Source organism: Saimiri boliviensis, chromosome 12 (assembly GCF_048565385.1).
Source record: "Saimiri boliviensis isolate mSaiBol1 chromosome 12, mSaiBol1.pri, whole genome shotgun sequence".
Classification (NCBI taxonomy): domain Eukaryota; kingdom Metazoa; phylum Chordata; class Mammalia; order Primates; family Cebidae; genus Saimiri; species Saimiri boliviensis.
The window spans coordinates 48,536,620-48,564,237 of record NC_133460.1 but is presented as its reverse complement, the minus strand read 5'-3'; the positions used below and the strand labels follow the sequence as shown (position 1 = coordinate 48,564,237).

The 27,618-nt window shown below is 49.6% G+C and overlaps 1 protein-coding gene across 6 annotated transcripts in view; it reads right to left on the bottom strand.

Moving 5' to 3' along the window:
- Nucleotides 1-27,618, bottom strand: part of HKDC1 (hexokinase domain containing 1) — a 74,031-nt gene extending 46,413 nt beyond the window's left edge. For 5 of the 6 annotated variants that reach the window (XR_012512836.1, XR_012512837.1, XR_012512838.1 and 2 more), the window contains exons 1-7: nucleotides 27,430-27,618; nucleotides 20,795-20,957; nucleotides 15,104-15,252; nucleotides 14,893-15,012; nucleotides 6,855-6,950; nucleotides 4,390-4,489; nucleotides 1,774-1,957 (exon numbers count right to left, since the gene is read on the bottom strand). Coding sequence is in view for 3 of the 6 variants with exons in the window: in XM_003928658.3 (XP_003928707.1) it covers nucleotides 1,774-1,957; nucleotides 4,390-4,489; nucleotides 6,855-6,950; nucleotides 14,893-15,012; nucleotides 15,104-15,252; nucleotides 20,795-20,957; nucleotides 27,430-27,492 (875 nt within the window). In the remaining 3 variants the exon portion in view is untranslated. Of the gene's footprint in view, nucleotides 1-1,773; nucleotides 1,958-4,389; nucleotides 4,490-6,854; nucleotides 6,951-8,030; nucleotides 9,531-14,892; nucleotides 15,013-15,103; nucleotides 15,253-20,794; nucleotides 20,958-27,429 lie in introns of those variants that run through there. The other variant, XM_074382344.1, reaches the window with a different exon arrangement.

Here is a 27,618-nt window from a genome sequence, read left to right as displayed (position 1 = left end):
GGGTGGATGTCAGGGAATATAATGTATATATTTTTTGAGATAGGGTCTCGCTGTGTTGCCCAGGCTGGAATGCAATGGTGTGATCACGGCTTGCTGTGCCCTGGACCTCCCAGGCTCAAGTGATCCTCCCATCTCGGCCTCCTAGTTAGCTGGGACTACAGGCATGTGCCATCACACCCAACTACTTTTTTTTTTTTTTTTTAATTTTTGTAGAGACTGGTCTCACTATGTTTCCCAGGCTGGTCTCAAACTCCAGGACTCAAGCAGTCCTCCCACCTCAGCCTCCCAAAGTGCTGGGATTATAGGTGTTAGCCACCATGCCCAGCAGGAATAGAATCTATTTTAAGTAAAATGGAAATGGGTGAAGATGATAAAATTAAAAAAAAAAAAAAATGGATGCTACGTCCTTGGGACATGACTGCTCTGGGTCACTAGAGCACAGGCAAGTGCCTGGATTAGGTGCCACCAAGGCAGAATGTGCTCCCCGGGTATTCAGTTCTAGTGTTCAAATCGCTCCTTGGAGGTGCCTGAACTTCACCAGCCTGTCTTGGCAAAATGGCTGATTCCAGGGTTACGGCTAGGAAAGTGTAACATGAGCCTGGAACATCTTAGGGTACCAGGAAATAAGGAAGTACTTAAAGAGTGATAGAACGGCCGGGCGCGGTGGCTCAAGCCTGTAATCCCAGCACTTTGGGAGGCCGAGGCGGGTGGATCACGAGGTCAAGAGATCGAGACCATCCTGGTAAAAATACAAAAAATTAGCTGGGCATGGTGGCGCATGCCTGTAATCCCAGCTATTCAGGAGGCTGAGGCAGGAGAATTGCCTGAACCCAGGAGGCAGAGGTTGCGGTGAGCCAAGATCGTGCCATTGCACTCCAGCCTGGATAACAAGAGTGAAGCTCTGCCTAAAAAAAAAAAAAAAAAAAAAAAGAGTGATAGAACACCCGGCGCAGTGGCTGACGCCTGTAACCCCAACACTTCGGGAGGCTGAGGTGGGCGGATCACCTGAGGTTGAGAGTTTGAGACCTGCAAGACTAACATGGGGAAACCCCATCTCAACTAAAAATACAAAATTAGCCAGGTATGGTGGCGCACACTTGTAGTCCCAGCTACTTGGGAAGCTGAGACAGGAGAACTGCTTGAACCTGGGAGGCAGAGATTGCAGTGAGCCAAGATCGAGCCACTGCATTCCAGCCTGGTCAACAGAGAGAGACCACATCTCAAAAAAGAGGAAAGAAAAGAAAGAAAAGGAAAGAAAGAAAGAGGGAGGGAGGGAAAGAAGGAAGGATGGAAGGAAGGAGGGAAGGAGGAAAGGAAGGAAGGAGGGAGGGAGGGAAGGAAGGAAAAAGGGAGGGAGGGAAGGAAGGAGGGAGGGAAGGAAGGAAGGAGGGAGGAAAGGAAGGAAAAAGGGAGGGAGGGAAGGAGGGAAGGGAGGAGGCAAGGAAGGAAGGAAGGAGGGAGGGAAGGAAGGAAGGAAGGAGGGAAGGAAGGAGGGAGGGAAGGAAGGAGGGAAGGAAGGAGGAGGGAAGGAGGGAAGGAAGGAGGGAGGGAAGGAAGGAGGAGGGAAGGAGGGAAGGAAGGAGGGAGGGAAGGAGGGAAGGAAGGAGGGAGGGAAGGAATGAATGAATAAACGAACAAATGAATGAAAGAACAAACGAACTTGTGGTGGCGGATAGCTAGTCACCACCGGAGAGCCTCCCAGGTAGCCAGGGGACCTGAGCGATTGCACAGTGCCCAGTGCCGGTGCCCAGATAACCGCGGCAGGGAACTCACAGTTGCTTTCCTGGGTTGAGAGAGCCGAGGTCCAGCTCCCTGTCGAACTCAGTGCGAACGTCCTCCAGGGCCCCGTCGTCCCCGAAGGCCCCCCACTCTGTGTTGATGCACATCCTGCCCTCGTCGCCCTCCACTAGGTCAATGTTGCTCATGTCCTCCATGTAACACGCATTGGTGCCCGTTCCTGAACCAGGGATCAGAGAGAATATGCAGAGAGGGCTCCCAGCTGGGCACAGACAGAGAACTCTTGACTGCAGGGGAGACCTCCGCCATGTCCCACAAAGTGCTTTTCATCCCCGGGGCGGGCTCTCGCTGGGGGAAGCAGCTTGGGCGAGCCCCAAGCACATGGGGAATACAGCTGACAAGTCAAGTCCGCACTTCTCAGGGTGCTCAGCGTTTGCATTTCTGAATGGAGTCAATTGTGAGGAAGTCCCTGATAAATATGGATGAAAGCTGACGAAGCGCTCTTACGAGACGATGACAAATGAAGCTAATCTTGTAAAAAAAATTTTTAAATCACCAACCCAGAGTAATTTTGAAAATTCTTTCCCTAAGCTACTTAGCTTTGCCCTATTTGATACGGAAATATTCTTTACTTATAGCCTGCCACAAATTGTTTCTAGCAGAAGCTGCATCCGTGTCTTAGACGGTGATTAGCTATCACCTAAGAAAGCAACGCTCCATGATGCAAACACAAATTCACTCCCAGGAAATGCCTCAAACACTTGAACGCTGGGGAATGACTACTAATGGGCACCATCTTTTTGGAATCTTTTGGGAGGATGGAAAAGTTCTAAAATCAGATTGCAGTAATGGTTGCAAAACTGTACATTTACTAAAAATCATTGAATCGTGCACCTAAAATGAGAGGACTTTTATGCCTCAATAAAGCTGTTTGAATTTTTGTTTGTTTGTTTGTTTTAAGGATCTTCTCTTGGCTGATATTCTGGTGTGAGTCTTTTAAATGCCAACATGGAAAATGAGAAATGTTGAACAGCAGAGTGTGATATTTGGAAAAAGCTTTTCTCAGAAATGCACGGACACCGGTTAGGCATGTCCCCCAGTCTGTGGTTACCAGACGCAGCCACGAGGACAGACGGGTGCCATGACTGGCAAGGGCCTGATCCATTTTGAGGCTCCCGGAAATGGTCGGGCAGATGGAGCCCCTCAACTTTAAAGACCTGCCCTTCGGGAAAGCCAGGCTGAGGAAGGGCTTGTGGGACAGTAGGGAAAAGCAATTCAGAAGAACCTTCCGCAGGAGTGGTAAAGGAGCGGGGAAAGGAGAAGGGGCTATTCAAGAATGACCTGTAAGTCAGAGCCGTTCGGCTTTACTGTACCCCAAACTGCCTTCCCACACATTCCTCCAGCAGACCCCTCAGCTCTGACGTGGAGACCACCCACAGGACACCCGTACCGCACCACGACTGCCCTGGTCCGGGCTGCACTGTACCCCACCCGACAGTCCAGTGGTCTCTTGCCTGGTCACCCTGCTTCCACGCTTGTCCCCGGTCATCGATTATCCACACAGCAGCCAAAATGGGCTTTTAAAAAAAATGCACACCTGGCAGGGTGTGGTGGCTCACGCCTGTAATCCCAGCACTTTGGGAGGACGAGGCAGGAGGATCACCTGAGGTCAGGAGTTCAAAACCAGCATGACCAACATGGAGAAACCCCGTCTCTACTAAAAATACAGAAATTAGCCGGGCATGGTGGCGCGTGCCTGTAATCCCAGCTACTCAGGAAGCTAAGGCAGGAGAATCGCTTGAACCCAGGAGATGGAGGTTGCAGTGAGCTGAGATCATGTCACTGCACTCTAGCCTCGGCGACAGAGCAGGACTCCATCTCAAAAAAAAAGGATATCCATTTATCCATCCCCCACCCAGAGGTCTTCAGTGCCTTCCAGTATCCCTCAGGGGATAAGCCGGTGACCTTACAATGACTGTGTCCATGTCCTGTGCAATCTGCCCAGTCCGTCCACCCCCTCTCACTTGAATGACCTCTGACTCTCAGCCTTCACTCACCTCATCCAGACACCACTCAGCTGTAGGGTTCCCCCGGTCCCCCCACCCCCACCCCACTCCACCCTGGACCCCTTCCCATCTCTAAGCTATAGGTGTCCTTTCCTTTGCAAGGGACTGTCTCCCCCCCGCACCCTCACCTTGCTCCCTGGTTTGCCTCACTGAGGTCCCAGCTCAAATGCCACCCCTCGGAGAGGCTTCCCTGACCACCTCGTCCCACTCAGTCACATCTCCCTCTGTGTTTTTTTATCATGCTAGCCACCACCTGAAATTACCTTAGCAGTTCAGGCCTCCTGGCCTCTCACCCACCTCCCCGCTGAAAGCTGCAGGAGCACAGGAACTGCCCACTTCGAACCTGGCACCAAGCCCAGGGCCCAGCACCCAATGGATGGGCACTCAGTAAACACTTGTTAAATGCATGAATGAATATGCATAAATGAATGAATAAATGAAAGAATGAATTTGTCATGTCCCTCTGTTGCTTCTCCTAAATAGTGTCAGTGCTCTTCCCGCCAAATTCACTCAGAGTTTGCTAAAATGAAATCCCGGAACAGCCCCTTCTCCCTCACTCTCAAAAAACCCAGTCCAGTTGAGTTACCGACGATGACACCAACTTCGCAGTGGGGGTCGTCATATGCACAGGTCATCATGGTCCCCACGGTGTCATTGACCAAAGCCAGGATGTCCACGTCCATGTCCTGCCGAACACAAGGCAGAGGCCATCAGCGGGTGGGAGGGAGGTGTTCCCTCCATCCGTCCCACATAGGCAGCAGTGAAGGTGGCTGCTGAGACATCCCTAGATCCTGCCTGCGGGGCCACCCGAAGGAGCAAGACCTCATCACGATTCAGGGTCTAGGGGAGCGAAAGAGCCGTGGGGAGCTGAAGAGGGAACTCCGCCCTCCTGCTTCGCGAGTGAAGGCCTCTATGCAATGGAAATAGGAGGGACAGACCACCAGGACTCCAGGCCTTGCTTTTTGGGTTTTTGGGGGTGTTTTGTTTTGTTTGTTTTTGATATGCAGTCTCACTCTGTTGCCCAGATTGGAGTACAATGGCACGATCTTGGCTCACTGCAACCTCCGCCTCCCAGGTTCAAGCGATTCTCCAGACTCAGTCTCCTGAGCACCTGGGATTACAGGCACACACCACCATGCCTGGCTAATTTTTGTAATTTTAGTAGGGATGGGTTTCACCATGTTGGTCAGGCTGGTCTCGAACTCCTGACCTCAGATGATCCACCCTCCTTGGCCTCCCAAAGTGCTGGGATTACAGGCGTGAGCCACTGTACTCAGCCTGTTCTAATTTTTAAAAAATTTTTTGGGCCGGGCGCAGTGGCTCAAGCCTGTAATCCCAGCACTTTGGGAGGCCGAGGCGGGTGGATCACGAGGTCAAGAGATCGAGACCATCCTGGTCAACATGGTGAAACCTCGTCTCGTAATCCCAGCTACTCAGGAGGCTGAGGCAGGAGAACTGCCTGAACCCAGGAGGCGGAGGTTGCGGTGAGCCGAGATCGCGCCATTGCACTCCAGCCTGGGTAACAAGAGCGAAACTCGGTCTTAAAAAAAAAAAAAAAAAAAAAAAATTTTTTTAATTTACAGGTAGGCTATCAGTATGTTGCCCAGGCTAGAGCGTGATGGCTGTTTACAGGTACAAACAGCACAGCACAGCCTCGAACTCCTGGGCTCAAGTGATCCTCCTGCCTCAGCCTTCTGGAAGTTGAGGTCCTACAACTTTCAGCCTTTCTGGGACCATGGGAAGACACCGAGGATAGCATGTTTATCCTGGGAGAAGCGGCATTTCCAAGGGAAAACACCACGTGAGAAGTCCTCGCCCACGGGGACATCTCAGCCAGCAGGCACAGCCTCAGCCAAGTCCTCGCCGTGTATGGCACAGTGACTTCCTGTCTGGATTTCCTGTTCCACCATGTCAGCTTGAGCTACTGCACCAACATCCCCCAAGGTTTGGAAGAACATTTTAAAGTGAAATGAGAGCCGGGTATGTGGCTTATGCCTATAGTCCCAGCTATGCAGGAGGCTGAGGTGGGAGGATCATTTGAGCCCAGCAATTTAAGGATGGAGTCTCAGGCACTGCCAGCCTGGGAAACACAGCAGGACCTCATCTCTAAAAAAATTAATAATAAAGTAAAATGAAAACAAGGGAAAACACAGACTGTAAAAAAAATAAGATCCCAGCTTTAAAGAAAAAAAAAAAGACTGGAAGGGCATGCAGTAAAATATGTCTCTTGCTGCCAGGGTAACAAGCAATTTGGGTTTATTTGTGTACTTTTCAGCTCAGCAAGGAGTAGCCCTTGCTTTTGCTAATTTAAATTATTGTAAAATACATTCAACAAACAGGGATTTTTTTTTTTTTTTTTTTGAGATGGAATTTCACTCTGTCACTCAGTCTGGAGTTCGATGGCATGATCTTGGCTCACTGAAACCTCTGCCTCCCAGGTTCAAGCAATTACCCTGCCTCAGCCTCCCAAATAGCTGAGATTACAGGCACCTGCCACCATGCCCAGCTAATAGGGATATTTTTTGTAGTTTTTAATAGAGATGGGGTTTCACCATGTTGTTCAGGCAGTTCTTGAACTCCTGACCTTAGATGATCCTCTTGCCTTGGCCTCTCAAAGTGCTGGGATTACAGGTGTGAGCCACCATGCCCAGCTAATAGGGATATTTAATGGACAGAGAGTGGAAAGTGAAATAGAGAGCCAGCCCGGAAAGAAAATGATCTTTTCAGACTCAGAGAGGAGGGTGTGTGAGGCCTCCACACAGCACCAGATCTAACCCAGACATTCGGAGAGGGCTGTGGCTGCTGGGGAGGCCCAGGGACAGGCTGGCCACCTTTCAACTGGGATTGCTGCAAACCCTGCCTACCAAGGCTCTGGGGGTTCATCCAAGTTGGCCACATCTGTACTACAGTGGGACTTTCCCTGAGACCAATTCCTTCTCTGAGTCTCCCTCCACACAGGCACCATAGGGGGGCCCCTCACCCCACCCCCACCAACCTAAGTGAAAGGAGCTGGGGCTGGGAGAGCCTCCCACACCGAGGTGAATTCCTCACCTTGTGTCTTCTGATGGCTCTGGTCAGATGGCTCACCACATCTGTGTCCTGGACTCCTCTCGCCTTAAACTTCTTCGTCCATGAAATCAGGACACCCTGTGAGAAGATTTCAGGTCCAGTCTGAATGAAGGAGGTGGTGAAATGTGCAGCTGAGCTGCAGAAATTCACCCTACGTGCATCCCTCACGGCCTTCCTTTCCCTATGCGGAATCACCCAGCTTTTTAAAACATTGCTTCCACAACCTTTTCTAATAATGTAAATGACTATTACTCTCACCTGAGTCGTTTGAAATATACGGTAGCAGGAGCAATTACTGAAAAGTCAGAGCTCTTGGATTCATGAGACACTAGACAAGTCATTTAACCTCTCTGAGCCTCAGTCTACTCCTCTGCAAAATGGAAATGTTATCTCCCTGCCTCTCTCAAAGAAATGCGCTAATGAAAATACGTAGTGGGCCGGGCACAGTGGCTCACGCCTGTAATCACAGCACTTTGGGAGTCTGAGGCAGGTGGATCACAAGCTAGGAGTTCAAGACCAGCCTGGCCAATATAGTGAAACCCCGTCTCTACTAAAAATACAAAAAATTAGCTGGGCATGATGGTGGGGGCCTGTAATTCCAGCTACTTGGGAGGCTGAGGCAGGAGAATCATGTTAACCTGGGAGGTGGAGGTTGCTGAGATCACACCATTGCACTCTAGCCCAGGTGACAGTGCAAGACTTCATCTCAAAAAAAAAAAGAAAAGAAAAGAAAATATCTAGTGAGCCAGGCACGGTGGCTCACGCCTGTAATCCCAACACTCCAGCACTTTGGGAGGCCAAGGCAGGTGGATCACAAGGTCAGGATTTCGAGACTAGTCTGACCAACATGGTGAAACCCCATTTCTACTAAAAATACAAAAATTGTCAGGCATGGTGGCATGCGCCTGTAATCCTGGCTACTCAGGAGGCTGAGGCAGGAAAATCCCTCGAACTCGGAAGACAGAGGTTGCAGTGAGCAGGGATCCTGCCACTACACTCCAGCCTGGGTGACAGAGTGAGACTCCATCTCAAAAAAAAGAAAGAGAGAGAGAGAAGAGAGAGAGAGAAAGAAAGAAAGGAAGGAAGGAAGGAAAGAGAAAGAAAGAAAGGAAAGAAAGAAAGAAAAGAAAGAAAGAAAGAAAGAAAGAAAATAAATACCTGGTGTATTAAACATGCAGGATGCATGGTTTGCCAGGTCCACAAAGCAGAACTAACATGGTGTAACCTTGCAGAACTGTCTCAGGATCTTAATTTCAACTTAGAAAAATGATTCTCAACCCGGCATAGTGGCCTACACCTGTAGTCCCAGCTACTTGGGAGGCTGAGGCAGGTGGATCACTTGAGGTCAGGAGTTCCAGGACAGCCTGGACAACACAGCGAGACCCCCATCTTTCAATAAAGAGAGAAAGAAAAACGGTTCTCAATTTGCATTATCTATCATTGTTTACAAGTAGTGTTTCCTGAGTTTTGTGTCTGAAATCGCAAATAATCACAGAATTTTTCAGACTGGGGCTGGGTGCAGTGGCTCATGCCTTTAATTCCAGCACTTTGGGAGGTCGAGGCGGGTGGGTCACCTGAGATTGGGGCTTCAAAACCAGCCTGATCAACATGGAGAAACCCTGTCTCTACTAAAAATACAAAATTAGCCCGGCGTGGTGGCACATGCCTGTAATCCCAGCTACTCAGGAGGCTGACACAGGAGAATCGCCTGAACCCGGGAGGCAGAGGTTGCTGTGAGCTGAGATCACACCGTTGCACTCCACTCCAGCCTGGGCAACAAGAGCAAAACTCCGTCTCAAAAAAAAAAAGGAAAAAGAATTTTTCAGACTGGAAGAGAACTTGGAAGTTAAGAGAATTGCCCATGCCCTGTCAGTCATGAGCAGCTGACCCAAGCTCACAAACTTCCTGACCACATCTCCTCCATTCTCCTCAATTTATGGACTAAAAAAAACCTTGAGATTGCCAGAGGGAGGAAATTGCTCTGAGTCTCATGGCGAGTGAAGGACAGAGCTCAAGCAGAATGCAGGTCTGACTCTGGACCCGCCCTCAGGCTTTTCCCCTGCACCACAGCGCCGCCGTGTGGCAGCTCTCTCTAACTTCTGTCCTCACGGGCTATGGCTACATCCCTGTCTCCCAGGACAGAGCAGGGAGAGATGTACACTGTGGCTTTCTTCAAAAAAAGGTGCCAGGGATACGTGTTGCAGGGAAGGTGGATGGGGAAGTGAGAGATAAATGTTCTTGATAGAATGTTAAATTAAAAAGGCAATTACATACAACTGTACATTTTTTTTCTCAACTATTCGGTGACTAGAATAAACTACAAATTTGTCAAACTATAGATACAGGATAACACTTGTATTTAATAAAGATATGAGTGAAAGGAAATCCCACAATTCTAGTGGTGGGAATATTTGAATGTTGAGATTAGAGGTGATTTCTTTTTTTTTGAGACAGAGTTTCGCTCGTTACCCAGGCTGGAGTGCAATGGCGCGATCTCGGCTCACCGCAACCTCCGCCTCCTGGGTTCAGGCAATTCTCCTGCCTCAGCCTCCTGGGTAGCTGGGATTACAGGCACGTGCCACCATGCCCAGCTAATTTTTTGTATTTTTAGTAGAGACGGGGTTTCACTATGTTGACCGGGATGGTCTCGATCTCTTGACCTTGTGATCCACCCGCCTTGGCCTCCCAAAGTGCTGGGATTACAGGCTTGAGCCACCGCGCCCGGCTATTTTCTTCTTTAAACTTTTCAATTCCTTCTTTTTTTTATCTTGAAAAAGTATTACCATTTACTTTATTATCAGAAAACACACACACACACACACACACACACACACACACACACTCAAAGAAATCTCTCTTTGGTTCAGACTTTCTGTTCCCTCAAAAACAAGAACAGGCTGGGCGTGGTGGCTCACGCCTGTAATCCAAGCACTTTGGAGGCCAAGGTGGGCAGATCACCTGAGGTCGGGAGTTCAAGACCAGCCTGACCAACATGGTGAAACCCCATTTTTTTAAATTTTTATTTATTTATTTATTTATTTTGAGACGGAGTTTCGCTCTTGTTACCCAGGCTGGAGTGCAATGGCATGATCTCGGCTCACCGCAACCTCCGCCTCCTGGGTTCAGGCAATTCTCCTGCCTCAGCCTCCTGAGTAGCTTGGATTACAGGCATATGCCACCATGCCCAGCTACTTTTTTGTATTTTTAGTAGAGACGGGGTTTCACCATGTTGACCAGGATGGTCTCGATCTCTCGACCTTGTGATCCACCCGCCTCAGCCTCCCAAAGTGCTGGGATTACAGGCTTGAGCCACCACGCCCGGCGAAACCCCGTCTTAAAAAAAAAAAAAAAAAAAAAAAAAAAAAAACAAGAACAAAAAAACAAGTGAATTCTTCCTTTTAATTCTCATGCTTTTATGATGTTGGCTATGAGTTAAACATCATCATCATAATAATAATTCTCACGCTCCTACCTTCTTTAATAATCTCCAGTTTCTCAAAGAAGCTCCATAATCACACCTCCTCACACAGGCTTCCCCTTTCCATGCCTCTGCAGTCTCAGCTGAACAGAACCCATCTTCCCCAGGAACCCTTATTCTAGTGTCACAGAACCCACTCCTACAGTAGAGCCCTGGTTAAATAGCTTTGTAGCACGGGCCCACATTCAGGTATCATCAGGAATGACTTTTCTTGTGGTTGGAACTTTTCTTTTTTTTTTTTTTTGAGACAGAGTTTCGCTCTTGTTACCCAGGCTGGAGTGCAATGGCACGATCTCGGCTCACCGCAACCTCCGCCTCCTGGGTTCAAGCATTTCTCCTGCCTCAGCCTCCTGAGTAACTGGGACTACAGGCACGTGCCACCATGCCCAGCTAATTTTTGTATTTCTAGTAGAGATGGGGTTTCACCTGTTGATCAGGATGGTCTCGATCTCTTGACCTCGTGATCCACCCGTCTCGGCCTCCCAAAGTGCTGGGATTATAGGCGTGAGCCACCGCGCCCGGCCTATGGAACTTTTCTTTTTTGAGATGGAGTTTCACTCTTGTTACCCAGGCTGAAGTGCAATGACGCAATCCTGGTTCTCCACAACCTCTGCCTCCCAGTTTCAGGCGATTCTCCTGCCTCAGCCTCCCGAGTAGGTGGTATTACAGGCATGCACCATTACACCTGGCTAATTTTTGTATTTTTAGTAGAGATGGGGTTTCTCCATGTTGGTCAAGTTGGTCTTGAACTCCTGACCTCAGCTGATCCACCCCTGCCTCTGCCTCCCAAAGTGCTGGGATTACAGGCATGAGTCACCATACCCGGCCATGGTTGGAAGTTTTCTACTTAACTTTAGATTTTATTGAAAGGAAGTTTGGGAGGAAATTTTTTTTTTTTTTTTTTTTTTTTTTTGAGATAGAATCTTGCTCTGTGATCAGGCTAGAGTTCAGTGGCACAATCTCGGCTCACTGTAACCTCCGCCTCCTAGGTTCAAGTGATTCTTCCGCCTCAGCCTCCTGAGTAGCTGGGACCACAGGCACGTGCCACCACGCCCGGCAAATTTTTTTGTATTTTTAGTAGAGACGAGGTTTCACCATGTTGGCCAGGATGGTCTCGATCTCTTGACCTCATGATCCGCCCGCCTCAGCATCCCAAAGTACTGGGTTTACAGGCAGGGAGGAAATTTTTGTAAAATATATTTAATGAGATTGTAATGAGAAAAAAAAGCATTTTTCTCTTCCTTGGTATAATTAAATGCCCTTCCTTAGTTTAAATTTTACCTGAAAAATCTTTATTGTGCTATGACACTAAATGGATCAAAATGGGCCAGGTACGGTGGCTCACATTTGCAGTCTCAGCACGTTGGGAGGTTGAGGAGGGCAGATCACCTTAAGTCAGGAGTTTGAGACCAGCCTGCCCAACATGGTGAAACACTGTCTCTACTAAAAATACAAGATTATCCAGGTGTGGTGGCACATGGCTGTAATCCCAGCTACTCGGGAGGCTGAGGCAGGAGAATCGTTTGAACCTGGGAGACGGAGGTTGCAGTGAGCCAAGATTGTGCCACTGCATTCCAGCCTGGGTGACAAAGCAAGACTCTGTATCAGAGAAAAAAAAAAAGGATCAAAATACTTTCAGGCACCTCCTGACATTTTAAACGAAGTTCTAAAGTGGTATCTTTCTGGAAAGTCACTGTGGTTGGGAGCTTATGAGCTTGGGCTGGGCTATTCTTGGTTGTGTGACCTTGTGCACGTCTCTTAACTTCACAGAGCTGCAGTTTTTCTCAAATATAGAATGAAGATAATCCTATCAATGTCATAGAATTTTGGGGGGGATTTCACAAGATAATGCACTTAAAGCATTTGTCACAGTTCAAGGCACAGTGTCAAAACCTGAGGTATGTGCTTCTATCATTGTTATTATTGAGAAGAACACTGGTGGGTATTCCACATAGATAACTGACAAAATCCTGGATGGACAAACCATACATTCACACCCTCCACTGCCAAGCTATCAGGAAAGCATGTGTGTGGCCCGACCCCCTGACACACACATCTACTCTCTCCTGGGATCTCTCTCTGCCAGCCAGCTCCACCTGGCCTCACCCAAACACTCCCTGGAAACTTTTTCTTTTGTTTGCTTGTTTTTTTGTTTGTTTGTTTCTTTGTTTGTTTTGAGAAGGAGTTTCGCTCTTGTTACCCAGGCTGGAGTGCAATGGAGCCATCTCGGCTCACCACAACCTCCGCCTCTTAGATTCAAGTAGTTCTCCTGCCTCAGCCTCCCGAGTAGGTGGGATTACAGGCATGCATCACCACGCCTGGCTAATTTTTGTTATTTTTAGTAGAGACGGGGTTTCTCCATGTTGGTCAGGCTGGTCTCAAACTCCCGACCTCAGGTGATCTGCCCGCTTTGGCCTCCCAAAGTGCTGGGATTACAGGCATGAGCCACCACGCCCGGCCTCATTTGTTTGTTTTTCAGACAGAGTCTCATGCTGTCGCCCAGGCTGGAGTGTAGTGACATGATCTCAGCTCACCACAACCTCCGCCTCCTGGGTTCAAGAGATTCTCCTGCCTCAGCCTCCCAAGTAGCTGGATTTACAGGTGTGCGCCACCATGCCAGGCTGTTTTTTGTATTTTTAATAGAAACAGGGTTTCAGCATGTTGGCCAGGCTGGTCTTGAACTCCTGATATGAGGTGATCTGCCCACCTTAGCCTCCCAAAATGCTGGTATTACAGGCGTCAGCCACCAAGCCCGGCCTCAAGCAGATATTATTATCCTTGCTTTACAAATGAGAAAGCAAGGCTGGGCACAGTGGCTCACACCTGTAATACCAACTCTTTGGGAGGTGGAAGCAGATCACTTAACCCCAGGAGTTTGAGACCAGCCTGGGCAATATAGTGAGACCTCACCTCTACAAAAAATAAAATAAAAATAAATAAAACATTTTGAAAGAGAAAATAAGTCTCATGAAATTAAGGAACTGGTCCAAGGGGACACATTTTGTCCTGAACCATGATTCAAAGCCATGTGTGTAGAACATGAAAGCTCATTGCTGGCCGGGCGCGGTGGCTCAAGCCTGTAATCCCAGCACTTTGGGAGGCCGAGGCGGGTGGATCACGAGGTTGAGAGATTGAGACCATCCTGGTCAACATGGTGAAACCCCGTCTCTACTAAAAATACAAAAAAATTAGCTGGGCATGGTGGCTCATGCCTGTAATCCCAGCTACTCAGGAGGCTGAGGCAGGAGAATTGCCTGAACCCAGGAGGCGGAGGTTGCGGTGAGCCGAGATTGCGCCATTGCACTCCAGCCTGGGTAACAAGAGCAAAACTCCGTCAAAAAAAAAAAAAAAGAAAAGAAAAGAAAAAGAAAGCTCATTGCTTTCACTATCCCACACTCAAACCAACAATATCAAGCACATCCCAAGGAGGACCATGTGACTGTCAACTGGGCATCATGGCCAGAAGGGGCAGTAGGAAATTGATCAGGAGCCCCAATCCCAGACAGGAGTAGCCCAGGGAGACTAGACTCTTGACAGCAAATTCCCCAACCCGGCCCCAGAACGCCCCCTTATTTCCTGTCTTTATTCAAACAAGATCGTGTTAGCTTCCTCCTGCTTACAGATTGAAAACTGAGACCCGCCGGGTGGGCGCAGTGGCTCACGCCTGTAATCCCAGCACTCTGGGAGGCCCAGGCGGGCAGATCACGAAGTCAGGAGATCGAGATCATCCTGGCCAATGTGGTGAAACCCTGTCTCAACTAAAATACAAAAAGAAAAAAAAATTAGCTGGGTATGGTGGCAAGCACCCGTAGTCCCAGCTACTCAGGAGGCTGAAGCAGGAGAATCGCTTGAACCTGGGAGGCGAAGGTTTCAGTGAACGGAGATCAGACCACTGTACTCCAGCCTGGCAACAGAGCAACACTCCGCCTCAAAAAAAAAAAAAAAAAAAGAAAAGAAAAGAAAAAAGAAAAAAAGAAAACGGAGATACACAGAGATGAGTTACCAGGAACCCCAGCCTGGCCGGTGGCACAGCCGAGACTATGACTCCCATGCTCTGTGTCTGCTTGAGGACATTCTCACTCCGGTGGCCCCACTTTAATCGTCCTCCCAGGGGCTCACTACAGGGAGAGACCCCCCAGCCTTCCTGAGCTTCTTCTAGTTGGCTACGTCAGTGGTTTTAAGTGCAAGCCTGAGCATCACATCTCCTGGGAAAATTTAGAGCCTCCTTGCAGAACCACTGATTCTGGCGGGCCCAGCAATCTGTGCTTAAAACAAGCTCTCCAGGGAATTCCGCACACCAAGGTTTGAGAACTGCTGAAAAGCATTCCGCTCCCTGGAGCTGTGCCCATGTGAATCGTAAAATCAAGGCCACTGCGTTAACCAGTTCTCTGCCTCACACTGCCACCTCATCATCAACAAAAAGAAACACACAAGAAAACTCCTGCCATTCTCTCCTGCACACAGCCTGACTCCCGCCCAGGCCCGCATTCCCCAAGCCCCGATTCCTGCACAGCCACTTCCCTCCGTGGGTTCCGGCCTTACCTCTTCCAATTTCGTCTGTCGGCAGGGGAAAGAAAAAGTTAAGCCAAGGGGCAATTTCTTATGCATTAAATCTTTGGTCTTCATGAAATCTGCCAGACAGTCAGCTACATATTCAAACAGCTGCAGAGAAGAGAAAGCAAAGGACACGGGTTAAGGTGTGGTTTTCAACGCACGGATGCCACCGCCTTCACGGGAGCCACCTGGCCAGTACCTCTGTGCCATTCCCGCGGATGACTTCACTGGGCGTCGGGTAGAACTGACTCTCCATCTGCACATGCCGCTTCCCCTCTTCAGCGACTTGAACCTTCAGCACTCGAAACTTGGACCCTCCAAGATCCAGAGAAAGGAACTCCCCCTTTTCTATTAAGAAACAAATTCAGTTTCCATGTATTGAGGGTCTACTACAGATATGGCAAGCTCTGCATCAGAGGCTGGACGTAAATCAACGTCATCAAATCTTACAACCACTAGGTATCATGATGCCCATTTACCAAGGCTGAGGACTACGGCCATTGCTCAGGGCCCTCGAGATAAGGCGCAGAGCTGAGGTATGAACTAAGTCGGCCCGACTCTGCAGCCTGAACCCAACCCACTGGCTCCTGCTGTGGGAAGGCACATTTCATCTGGAGAAGGCCAATGTGAGCACACTCCTTGCAGGTGATATGAGAGGTGGCCTTGAGGGTGGAGTGGACCCCATCCTGGAATGCCATCGCCTAGAAGACAGAGCCGGTACTCCCAGCCTGGGGAAACTCAGATAAAGGCATGAGGGGGAAGACAGGGTGTGCAGTGAGGAGCAGCCAGCCTCTTGCAGCTGATGATTCAGTGGGCAGACGGAAAGCACTCCTGTAGGATAGAGGAGACAGGGGCCCTTGAGGTGCCAAGGATGCCGAACTTTTTAGGCCAGAGCCACTCCAAAAGGAGAAATTGGAACACAACCCAACTCAGCCCAAGACAGAGGCTATTAATTAAAAGGTGGGGGCCAGGCACGGTGGCTCACACCTGTAGTCCCAGCATTTTGGGAGGCTGAGGTGGGCAGATCACCTGGGATCAGGTGTTCAAGACCATCCTAGCCAACATAGCAAAACCCTGTCTCTACTAAAAATATAAAAATTAGGCCAGGCGCAGTGGCTCACACCTGTAATCACAGCACTTTGGGAGGGCAAGGCAGGAGGATCACCTGAGATCAGGAGTTCAAGACTAGCCTGGCCGACACGGTGATGCTGCTGCTGTTGCTGGTCGATGGACCATAGTTAGAGTAGTAAAAACGCAGCCAGCTCAGTCTTTGCTTTTGTGGAGATATTTGGAGTTTCTTACCTTCCCAGATCAGCCACAAAGCAGCTGATGGAGCCGTTTAATATTTGGTGAGGGAATTCAGGGAGTTAATTCCATGCAACTTTCATTAGCATTTATCATGCACCAGGCAAGAGGGTTGTCCCAGATGCTGTCTTGCTGTGTGGGAAGTGGGCAGATCACACAATCCCTGTCCACACATTTACTGAGCATCTACTCTGTGCCAAGCAACATGTGTCAGGCACTGCGGATGCACAGATGAAGGACAGTGTGCCCCCTGGGAAACTGATCCAAAATACAGGCACATAAACCAGCCATTTCCATATGGTAGGACCAATGCTCAGATTGTGAGAGGCACAGGGAGAGATATCCAGATCAAAGCTGGGAATCAAAGGCAACTGGCTCTCCAGGGAGGGGACACAGAACCGAGTGTTGAAGGCTGCGCAGGAGTCAGGCTGAGGGGAATGGGGGTCATAGGGAGAGGAACCCCGGGCAAAGGCATGAGACAACATCCGATGGGAGTGAGTGTGCTTTTGCTGAGGGAGGGCAGCTGTCACAGAAATGACGTTGGAAGATGGTCTCAGGTTAAATTGGGATGGATTTGGAAAAGCTATCCCACCTCAAGGAGCTTGGGCTTTATCTGGAAGGTGAGAGGGAGCCACAGAAAGATTTTAAGCAAGGAAGTGCCAAGATCTAATTGAGATTTTGGGGACGAATGCCTCTGACACCGACCGGAATAGACTGAGGGTTTAACAAAAGGAGGGGCTGCTGCACTGCCATTGGACGGGAGGGGAATCTGTTGAGACCTGGCCAGAGTTGGTGCGGAAAATCCCCCCTCCCAGCACCCGAACCGTGATTGCTATCAAACACCTCACTCCACCAGTGGCTCGAGGTGCCATTTCATGGAAGCCACGTGGTGTGATCCCTTCTGTGTCTCTGATTGTAGAAAACAGGACCTAGTGGACCCTGGGGGAGGGAGGACCTGCCCAGCCTTTACAGACATCAAGAAAACAGCCCAGCTGGGCCCTGTAATCCCAGCACTTTGGGTGGCCCAGGAAGGAGAATCCCTTGAGGCCAAGAGTTCAAGACCAACCTGGTGAACATAGTAAAACCCTGTCTCTACAAGAGACAAAAAATCAGCTGGGTGCAGTGGCATGCACCTGTAGTTCCAGCTACTTGAGGGGCTGAAGCAGGAGAATCGCTTGAGCCTAGGAGGTCACGGCTGCAGTGACCTAGGATGGCTCCACCACACCCCAGGTTGTGCAACAGAGGGAGACCTTGTTTCTAAAAAGAAAGGAAAATGAAAACAGCGTCCTAAGCGGGGTAGACTCCTTTGGCCAATCCGCCTGCTGCAGAGGATCCTCCATGACCTGCCTTGGACACCAAGGATTCCCTTCTCCTAAGTCACTCCTGGGGCTTGGGCCTTCACTCCCTCCCATTCCCCAGTGCAGAGTCTCCCAAAGGCGCACAGTGGCTGAATGGGGAGATTCCTGGAGATTCAGAGTCCCCAGGGAGAGGCTGGGTAAGTGCATATTAGGACACACTCCAGGTGAATCCTCTGCTCAGGAAAGAACGGGACCCTGTCCTGGTATGAGGCCCCAGGGCTTGTCCCCGGCCCAGGGCTGACAACTTCAGGGCTCCCGGACTGACGACCTCAGGGCTCCCAGGCTCACCCCCAAGGCCTAACTGGCCTTGGAGGCTAAGGCCTGGAACAGCGCCAGCAGGGATCAGGCCAAAGAATTACCATCACCCTCATGCTTGCCGTGTCCCTTCCAAGACTGGCAGAGAAGGCTCCAGTGTTAACACAGCACTTTCAAGGCGCTTGATCCTAAGTCAGAACAGACTACCGCAGCCCACCCCACTTTACTTCAAAAGGCTGGGAGCTAACTAAGGCTCAAGCAGGTAACCCCCTCACAGGGAGGTTCTGACGGGAGTCGGCAAACTCAGGACTTCTCTGGAAACGGCGTGCATGTCTGAAACGGACGCCATAGGAATCAGGAGAGTTTTGTTTGTTTCTTGTTGGTAATCGTGAAATTATCCCACCAGCTCACAAGCACTACAGAGGACTTCAGACGGGATTTTAGAGATTTTAAAGCACGCCATCCACGTAATCTCATTGAATGCTGACAATCATGTGGGGTGCTGGGATTTACCAAGACCACTTGGTTTCTTAGGGACTCTGGGCCCAGGGACGTCACCACAGCAGAGTCACTGGCTAGATGCTTAGTGTGGTGAGAGGCTCTGCGGAGCCGGAGGTGGGAGCTGGGCTCCTCCCAGCTAAGGAGGAGTTTCTATGACTTAGTCAGGTTCACTTTTGAACTTAACTTAGGAGCCTCCAGACCATCAAAGGCCACCTTCCCTTGCTTCTGGGGACACACCCTGTCTGTATCTGGAGGAGGGGCCGCAGTCCAGGAAGCCAGGTGGACTTAGCCCTAGTGCTCCCCACGCTGGCCCGCCCCTATGACACAGGTGCTTCCTCTCAAGGGCACTGGATGCCCTGTCAACGACCCATCCCAGCATCCTCATCAGGCTGTGTCAGGGACAGGGCCAAGCTTTCAAAGTAGGGTTGTCTGTCTGCAAAGCTCACGTCTCTCTAGGGCGGTGCACTGTCCACCGCAAACACCTACCCACAAGTGAGGGCACAGGGCCTTTCGGTGCAGTATCGCAGGACCTCACAGCCAGCAGAGCCCACCTCGGTTCAGGCATTGCTCCACAGAGGGCCAGAACCCGGCTAATCCCATCAAAGCCTCCTGCGAGCTCCCAAACCTCAGTCCCTGCTCCCTCAAGAGCCCCAAGCCTCCTTCACGAGCTTGGTTTGAGCACTGGGACCCTGACCTGGGAGAAACTCCTTGGTCCTTGGTTGTTCTGTCTGACTTGGTGATAATAGCCAAACCACAGGGTTTGTCACAGGAAATAGGTGGCTCAGTGAGTCCCTAGCACCCTGTGACCACAGCGGTTGCTCAGTAAATTACAGCCTTTTTCCCTCTTTTTTCTTTCTTGTTTTTTCTTTTATCTCTCTCTCTCTCTCTCTTGTTTTTTGTTTTTTTTTTGTTGGTTTTTTTTTGTTGTTTTTTTTTGAGAGAAAGTCTTGCTCTGTTGCCCAGGCTGGAGTGCAGTGGCGCGATCTCAGCTCACTGCAACCTCCACCTCCCGGGTTCCAGCGATTCTCCTGCCTCAGCCTCCGTAGCAGCTCGGATTGCAGGTGCGCGCCACCAGGCCTGGCTAATTTTTGCATTTTTAGTAGAAGTGGGATTTCACCATGTTGGCAAGGCTGGTCTCGAACTTCTGACCTCAAGTGATCTGCTCTCCTCGGCCTCCCAAAGTGCTGGGATTACAGGCGTGAGCCACTGTGCCGGCCTATAGCAGCCCTTTTCTCTCTTATGGCTTCATCCAGAGGCTAAGAATGGAAGAGTTGGATGGGACCTAATAGATCCTCTCTAGAGAGTTCTAGGCCATTGTAGACAAAATAAGACTCCCACATCCTAATCCCCAGATCCTGTGAATATGTGAGGGTGCAAGGCAAGGGGGAATTAAGTTTGCAGATGAGATCAAAATTGTTCATCAGCTGACCTTGGGGTTGGAAGATTATCCCGGATTATCTATGCATGACTAATGTGATCACAGACTCTTTAAATGAAGAGAGGCACAAGGTCAGGTCGGAGAGGGACCTGAAGAAGCTATACTGCCGGCTTTGAGAACAGAGAGGGGCATGCCTCAAGGGTGCAGGTGGCCTCTCGAAATTGGAAAAGTCAGGGAAATGGTATTCTCCCCTCGAGCTTCCAGGAGGAACGCAGCCATGCCGACACCTGAATTTTAGCCCAGTGAGACCCGTTTCAAACTTCCGTCCATCAGAACTGTCAGAGAATAGATTTGTATGGTTTTCAGCCACTGTGTTGGTGGTGATACATCACAGCAGCCGTAGGAAACAGATAAGCGGGCCAACTCTCATTCTACAGATGGGGAAACGGAAACTAAACGCTGGCCTTGGGTCACTGCGAGTGACGGAGCTGGGCCTCAGACCCAGGTTTATTGAATTATCATTGAATATTATTTTCACTACATCATGCTTGCTTCCATGACTCACACCCTGTTTCCTAGAACTTAGACACCTAGGAGCGAGCGCCACTTATTACTCATTCGACGACTGTGTCAGGGCCTGGCGTGCACCCAGCGCTACATCCGGTGCTGGGAACACTGTCCGAGTGAGACCTCAGACCCATGGAAGGGTTAATTTGGTGGAGACTCAGTGGGGACACAGCAGAGTGACAAATGCCCTGACAAGCACCCAGCCCAGCATGGGGATACTTCCTAGATGGAGACAGGGACCTCTAGGCTGAGGTGGAAAAGCCACGTTGATACTCACCAGGGTAGAACACGGAGATGCTCCAGGAGCAGAGGGAGCAGACGTGTGAGGCCACGACGGGCAGAGAAGCCAAGATGCCCGGGGCTCCAAGAGGGGTTCAGCAGGACTGGAGCACAGACGGGCATGAGGGAGGGATGGCACAGAGAGGGCTAGAGACAGAAGCCAAGGTCCAGGGGCAAACCTTAGGTACTTTAAACATGCTTCAGCCAAGAGGAGCCAGGGAGCCTGGTGGCTCCTGGCTGCACTCACCTGAGCCGTCGGGAATGGCCCTGACGAAGGTGGGCAGCATCTTCACTGCGGCCGTGGGGTTCGTGTCCTTTGCCAGGCCCTTCTCCATCTCGGCCTGGAACCGCCTCATGATGTCCAAAAGGGTGTCATCGGAGAGCCGCATGTGATACAGGAACCTGTCCACCTGGAACAGACACCGGCCACCAGGGTGGGCTGCTGGGGCCCTTGCCCTCCAGGGGAGGCTGAAACCCCCCTCCATCCCTCAGCAAGCTGCGTTCCGTTCCTGACTCTAGGGATAGCGCTGAGATGTGGATTCCCACAGGCTCGCTATCTGACCCCTCATCTAGCAGAGGACAAGGAAGGGAGTTGGGGAAGGGGAATGGAACAGAGGGCTGAGAAGGTGTGGAGTTGTGCCTCCGAAGGGCAGACTCTGAGGAGGAAATGATCCCCCCGTTATTCTGATGAGACAAGAGAGAGGCAGAAGCTAAGAAGGATCCAGAGTTTCCAATTCCCAGGTCAGGGCCTTCATCAGAGCCCCAGTCCTCTCCACGGAAAAAGGCCAGCTAGAGCTTGAGTCAGGTTCCTCAACATGGAAGCTTTCTTTTATCCAATGATGACAACAGATATAGCCAAACCCGTTTCTCTTTGTTTATTGGCTGGTAGGAAGCTCAGAACTAAATTCAGTTTCCAAAAGTAATCTCTAAAATCTAGTCCTTTAAATTCTTTTATTTATTTATTTATTTATTTATTTATTTATTTATTTTTGAAACGGAGTTTCGCTCTTGTTACCCAGGCTGGAGTGCAATGGCGCGATCTCGGCTCACCGCAACCTCCGCCTCCTGGGTTCAGGCAATTCTCCTGCCTCAGCCTCCTGAGTAGCTGGGATTACAGGCACGTGCCACCATGCCCAGCTAATTTTTTTGTATTTGTAGTAGAGACGGGGTTTCACCATGTTGACCAGGATGGTCTCGATCTCTTGACCTCATGATCCACCCGCCTTGGCCTCCCAAAGTGCTGGGATCACAGGCTTGAGCCACCGAGCCCGGCCTTTTTTTTTTTTTTTTTTTTTTTTTTTAGACAGAGTCTCACTCTGTCACTGGAGTGCTATGGCACACTCTCAGCTCACTGCAACCTCCACCTCCTGGGTTCAAGTGATTCTCCTGCCTCAGCCTTCTGAGTAGCTGGGGTAAGTGCCACCACACCTGGCTGATTTTTTTTTTTTTTTTTTTTTTTTTGTATTTTTAGTAGAGACAGGGTTTTACCATGTTGGCCAGGCTGGTCTTGAACCCCTGACCTCAGGTAATCCACATGCCTTGGCTTCCCAAAGTGCTGGGATTACAGGGGTGAGCCACTGTGCCTGGTCATAAATGTCCATTTTGGTTTAACTTTGAGTTGCTCTAGTTAAGATAAAGCTGAATTGTAAAAGTCAGCTGAAATTGCTATTGAAAATAAGGCCAGGTGTGGTGGCTTACACCTGTAATCCAAGCACTTTGGAGGCCAAGGCGGGCGGATCACCTGAGGTTGGGAGTTCAAGACCAGCCCGACCAACATGGTGAAACCCTGTCTTTAAAAAGAAAAGAAAAGAAAATGAGTGGATGTCACTCATGTAACCAGAAAACTGGGGCTGAGGACCACTACCCCAAAGGAGGGAAGTTATACAAATCACTGTGGCTATACTCAGTCCGCTTGACGGTAACATGTCACATTAGGGATGGCAGCAAAGCTTCCTCCCTCACACTAATTAATGCTAATCAATTGGTGGTGGCAGTCTGAAGCCCCGGGCTCAATGGGATGGATGATTGATGATGGCAGGGGAGAGACAGGGGCACATGCCCCCGTGCTTCCCAGCCCTGTTTTCTACACTGAGCACTCTCCACCCTCCAGGTCACAACAAGGCTCTGTCCCTGGCACATTCCTGGTGAATGGGCATTTATCCAGGGTCAGGAACATGTGCTGTGGTCTACGAAGGGAGTCCATGCATGTCCCCTCTTCTCATCCCCACAGCACCCCCTTGAGGCAGCCAGGTAAGGCCAACGTTCTTGTCCCCAAGTGAGAGGTGAGGGGAGAGGGCTCAGAGCCTCTCACAAGAAGCAGAGCTTTGGCTGCGTGGGACTGTAGCAGTCTCTAGACCCCTCGCCTCCACCGCCTGGCTTTGGCTCATAGCTCTGTGGGGGATGCATAAGCCCAACAGACAAATTATACCAAATGCACAGGGCTCTCATCACCTTCACACTAGGACAGGGGCCATCAGCCAGGCCCCAGAGGCCAGCACCCAGCTCAGTCCCGTGACAGTGAAGAGACCCAAGCCACTGAAATGGTCCTGTGGCTCCAGGGACTAGGGGGCCAGAAAAAGAGCAGAAAATCATCAGAGAGCCATTAGCAGAAAAGGACAATTGAGCTTCCAGCATATTTGAGAAAACAAGATGGAACCAGGTCAGGCTTCATTAAGGGCTTCCGGCTCCCCTAGGGCTGTTTATGACTAATTGGTTGGCACAGCCACACACAAACTGAGAAAACTGGATGCAAAGGACGTGACCCAGGTAATTGGGGCTGGGGAGGGGTGGAATGCTCCACATGGGAACCAAACTTGATTCTTTCCTACCCAAAGGGGCCTCAGACAGCGCCCCTGAACCTACTGATTGTTTTTGCTTAGCCTAACAGTGTAAAAAAAAAAAAAAATCCACAAAATCCCATCCCTTCAGTGTTGACCTGTTTTTTGAGGCCCAGCTGGGGTCATTTGTGAGCTGGGGTTTCATGCGGTCATTGGGCACTTTGGTTTGCTGCTGCTCTTTCAGTAAGTTAAGGTCGTGACAGAAAGAATGTCAATTTGGCAATCATTTCTTCTTGATTTTCTGTATCTCCCACAGCACCAGGCACAGTTGTTAGAAGGGAAAAGTGAGACATATGTTGGGACAACAAGCAAGTCATGTGGGGTATGTGTAACCAGGGACAAGCGTCCCAGGCACTAAAGGAGAGTCCTCGAGCTGCGGAAACCAGGCCCGCTCTCGGAGAGACGCACAAACCAGCATGGGAGACATCTTCTAAGCAAGAAAGCCAAGCAGCAGCGCATTTCAGTTAGAGCAAATTCAGACATTCAAGACTCAGAGCTGCTGAATTACAGCAGGTGAGAATGGAGGGGCCTTAGAAGTCATCTAGCCCAAAGGTCTCACATGATGAATCAAGAGTCATAAAAAGATTCTGCTCTTTGGCCCGGGGCTTTCATTTCCGGAACATATTCTTAGGAAATAATCCTGACTATGGAGAATCATAAATCTCTACCAAGGCCGGGAGCGGTGGCTCACGCCTGTAATTCCAGCATTTTGGGAGGCTGAGGCAAGTGGATCACCTGAGGTCAGGAGTTCGAGACCAGACTGGCCAACATGCTGAAACCCCACCTCTACTAAAGATGGAGAAATCGGCCGGGTGTGGTGGCAGGCACCTGTAATCCCAGCTACTGGGGAGGCTGAGGCAGGAGAATTGCTTGAACCCAGGAGGTGGAGGTTGCAGTGAGCCGAGATCGTGCCATTGTACTCCAGCCTGGGCAACAAGAGCAAGACTCTGTCTCAAAAAAAAAAAAAAAACTACCAAGGTTTATCATAATACTTTTATTTTATTTTGAGACAGGGTCTTGCTCTGCTGCCCAGGCTGGAGTACAGTGGTGCAATCACAGCTCACTACAGCCTCAACCTCCCAGGCTCAAGTGATCCCGCCACCTCAGCCTCCCAGGTAGCTGGGACCCAGCTAATTTCTGTATTTTTTGTAGAGACAGGTTCTCTCTATGTTGTCCAGGCTGGACTCAAACTCCAGGATGCAAGTGATCATCCTGCCTCAGCCTCCCAAAATACTGGGATTACAAGCATGAGCTACCTCGTTCAGCCTAATATCTTAATTATTAAAAATGTTTTTAAAGTATCCAAATGTTCAACAAGAGGGAAAAAGTTAAAATACATTCTGGCATGTCCACTTGATTGGATATTAGGAAGACATTGCAATGATAATTACGATGACAAGGAAGAAATCTACATAAGTGGTTACACTATAACAGTGAAGGAAGCAGTTCAGAACTGTGTGTACCTCATAAATATAACTAAAAACATACAGCACGAAGAAAAACTAGGAAGGCTTCCACCCAGCAGATAGAAAAGTGTTTGAGATTAAAAGTAAATCAAAGGTGGAATTACAAGCAGCATTTCCACTTTTTTGTAATGTTGACATACAGAGCCGTAAAATATACGCTTTGAAAACCTCCCAGTTCTACGGCTGGACAATCTGCAGGTCAGTGACCAGGCCTGGCCTGGTGCTATTAATAGGGCAAATCATGTCAATATATTGAATTGGAAAAGAAGCTGTCAGAGTGGTTTCTCTTTTCTTTTTTTTGTGTTGTTTTGTTTTTGTTTCAGTGCTGGTATGGGGAGATTTTTAGAAATCGTTCCAGGGTCTCAGTAGTAACCCTTGCAGGCAAGTCTGGCCCAGGGTCTGGACAATTCTAGAGGCAGGAAGCACAGAGATGAAGACAGGGACTCACTGCCTGACCACAGAGAGAAGAGCTGTACCTTTTGACCAGGTGTGTTTCCACCATGTGCTGGGAGGAGTGTTCTGAGAACCATGACTCAGCCCCGTAGCCATAAACCAGTCTCCGGCACTACCCCAGAGGCTGTAAAAGTGCTTCCAACTTCCTCACCTCCCACAGGGAGAGGGAGGTCAACTCCAGGAATTGACAAAGGCTGATCATCCTTCCTTTGATGATCAGCCTTTGTCAGAAGGACCTGGAGCCCATCAGCAGAGGCCGTTTCCCTTCGCAGGGTGCTGCTGAGCCTGCACCTGGGCTGGTGGACAAACATGTCCCGCCTGATCCTAGGGTACAAAAGGTTAGCCAACACAAAGGGGCCCAAGGAAATGATATAGATTTGCAAAAGCAAAGGTTTCAGGGTTCCAAAGAGTCTCCCTTGGGGGTGGGAGAGATACCATGCAAGTTGCATGTTACCTGCTTAGTGGTAAAGACTAAGCAGGTAACGAAAGTGGATTCCTAGGCAGCGCCTCCTGAAGCAGCCAGCAGAGGGCTCTGTGAATCTAATCAACAAGTGATTGCTTTACAATATTTTTAAATTTGCTACCACCTCTAACTCAACTCTCTAATGAATAGAATTTAGTGGGAGTTAAGCCACATTTCCTCTCTCTCTCTCTATCTCTCTCTCTCTCTCTCTCTCTCTCTCTCTCTTTTTGAAACAAAGTCTCACTCTGTTGCCCAGGCTGGAGTGCAATGGCACAATCTCAGCTCACTGCCACCTCCGCCTTCCAGGTTCAAGCAATTCTCTGGTCTCAGCCTCCCTAGTAGCTGGGCTTACAGGCACACTCTACCACACCTGGCTAATTTTTGTATTTTTAGTAGAGACAGGGTTTCATCATGTTGGTCAGGCTGGTCTTGAACTCCTGACCTCAGATGATCCACCCACTTCAGTCTCCCAAAGTGCTGGGATTACAGGCATGAGCCACAATGCCTGACCTATTTTTTCTTTTCCCTTCTTTCTTTTCTTTTTTTTTTTTTTTTAGACAGGGTCTCATTCTGTCACCCAAGCTGGAGGGCAGTGGTGCAATTTCGCAGGCTCAAGCCATCCTCCCACTTCAGCCTCCTGAATAGTTGGGACTGCAGGCACACACCACTATGTCCAGCTAATTTTTACATTTTTTGTAGAGACAGGGTTCCTCCAATGTTGTCCAGGCTGGTCTCAAACTCTTGGCCTCAAATAATCTGCCCATCTCAGCCTCCCAGAGTACTGGGATTACAGGTGTGAGCCACCGCGCCCGGCTTTCTTTCTCATTCTGAAAAGCAGGAAAGCATCATGGCACAACAGAAAAAGTATTGAAGGAGGAGTCAGTCAGTCTGGGCTTAATCCTTGTTCCATCCTAAATACTTGGTGTCCTTGGCTAAGTCCTCCTGCTAGGAGGACTTCTGTCATCTGCACATTGAGAGGCGCTTTTTGCTCAGGGCCCTGACAGCCAGCTGGTGTGGCCAGAGTAGCAGATGGGGCTCATTTCAGCTGCCTGGAATGAACCCTGGTTCCCCCCACCCCTGCCCCGTTGACCCTTGGCAACCTTTAACCAGCCCACCTTGGAATTAATTTTGTAGACAAGTTCCCTGAGCAAAGTGGCAAAATAATGTGCACCATGAATAGTGTACCCTTGGCAAACAGCAGGTGCCAATAATAGATATTTCAATTACTGTCTATTACAACTCACACTCTCTTGCTGCCCATATCTATATGCTTTCAAATACAAAAATAAACAGATCTGCTCCAATAGTTTTTAAAACTTCTCTGAAAATGATCCTCCTCGTCATTGTGGCCTTTCTGAGCAAACATCCCTTACAGCAAACACCATCCGCTTCAAGCTTTCCAAACTCTCCTCACCCCCTTCCACATCCAACACCTGCCAGGAAGTTCCAAGTGAAATATAAGGTTCAGGACAGTAATGGAGTGCCCAGGAGTGTGGGAGAATTACTTCCTCTTCCTCAGTGAGTCTTTTACTGGTCAAGGCTCCCAGTATCTTTTCTAATAAGCTCTCTTAACTCCCTTCTGATTTTTTTTTTTTTTTAAGGGAATCAATTCTATTTGTGAAGAAGGAACCCGGCATCTCTTAGCTTCATGGGTCCTCCTTACCTTCTTGATCTGATCCTCCTTCAGCTTGCTGAAGTAAAATGCCATCAAGTGGACTGCAAACATTTTCCTCAAGTTTGGTTTCTCCTGAGATGGGCAGAGATTCCTGTGGAGGGTTCACTCCCACGACTCTGGAGTGCTGCTCGCTTCCAGACCAGGCTGGCAGACCTCCTGGGGAGCGAGGTGCCACGG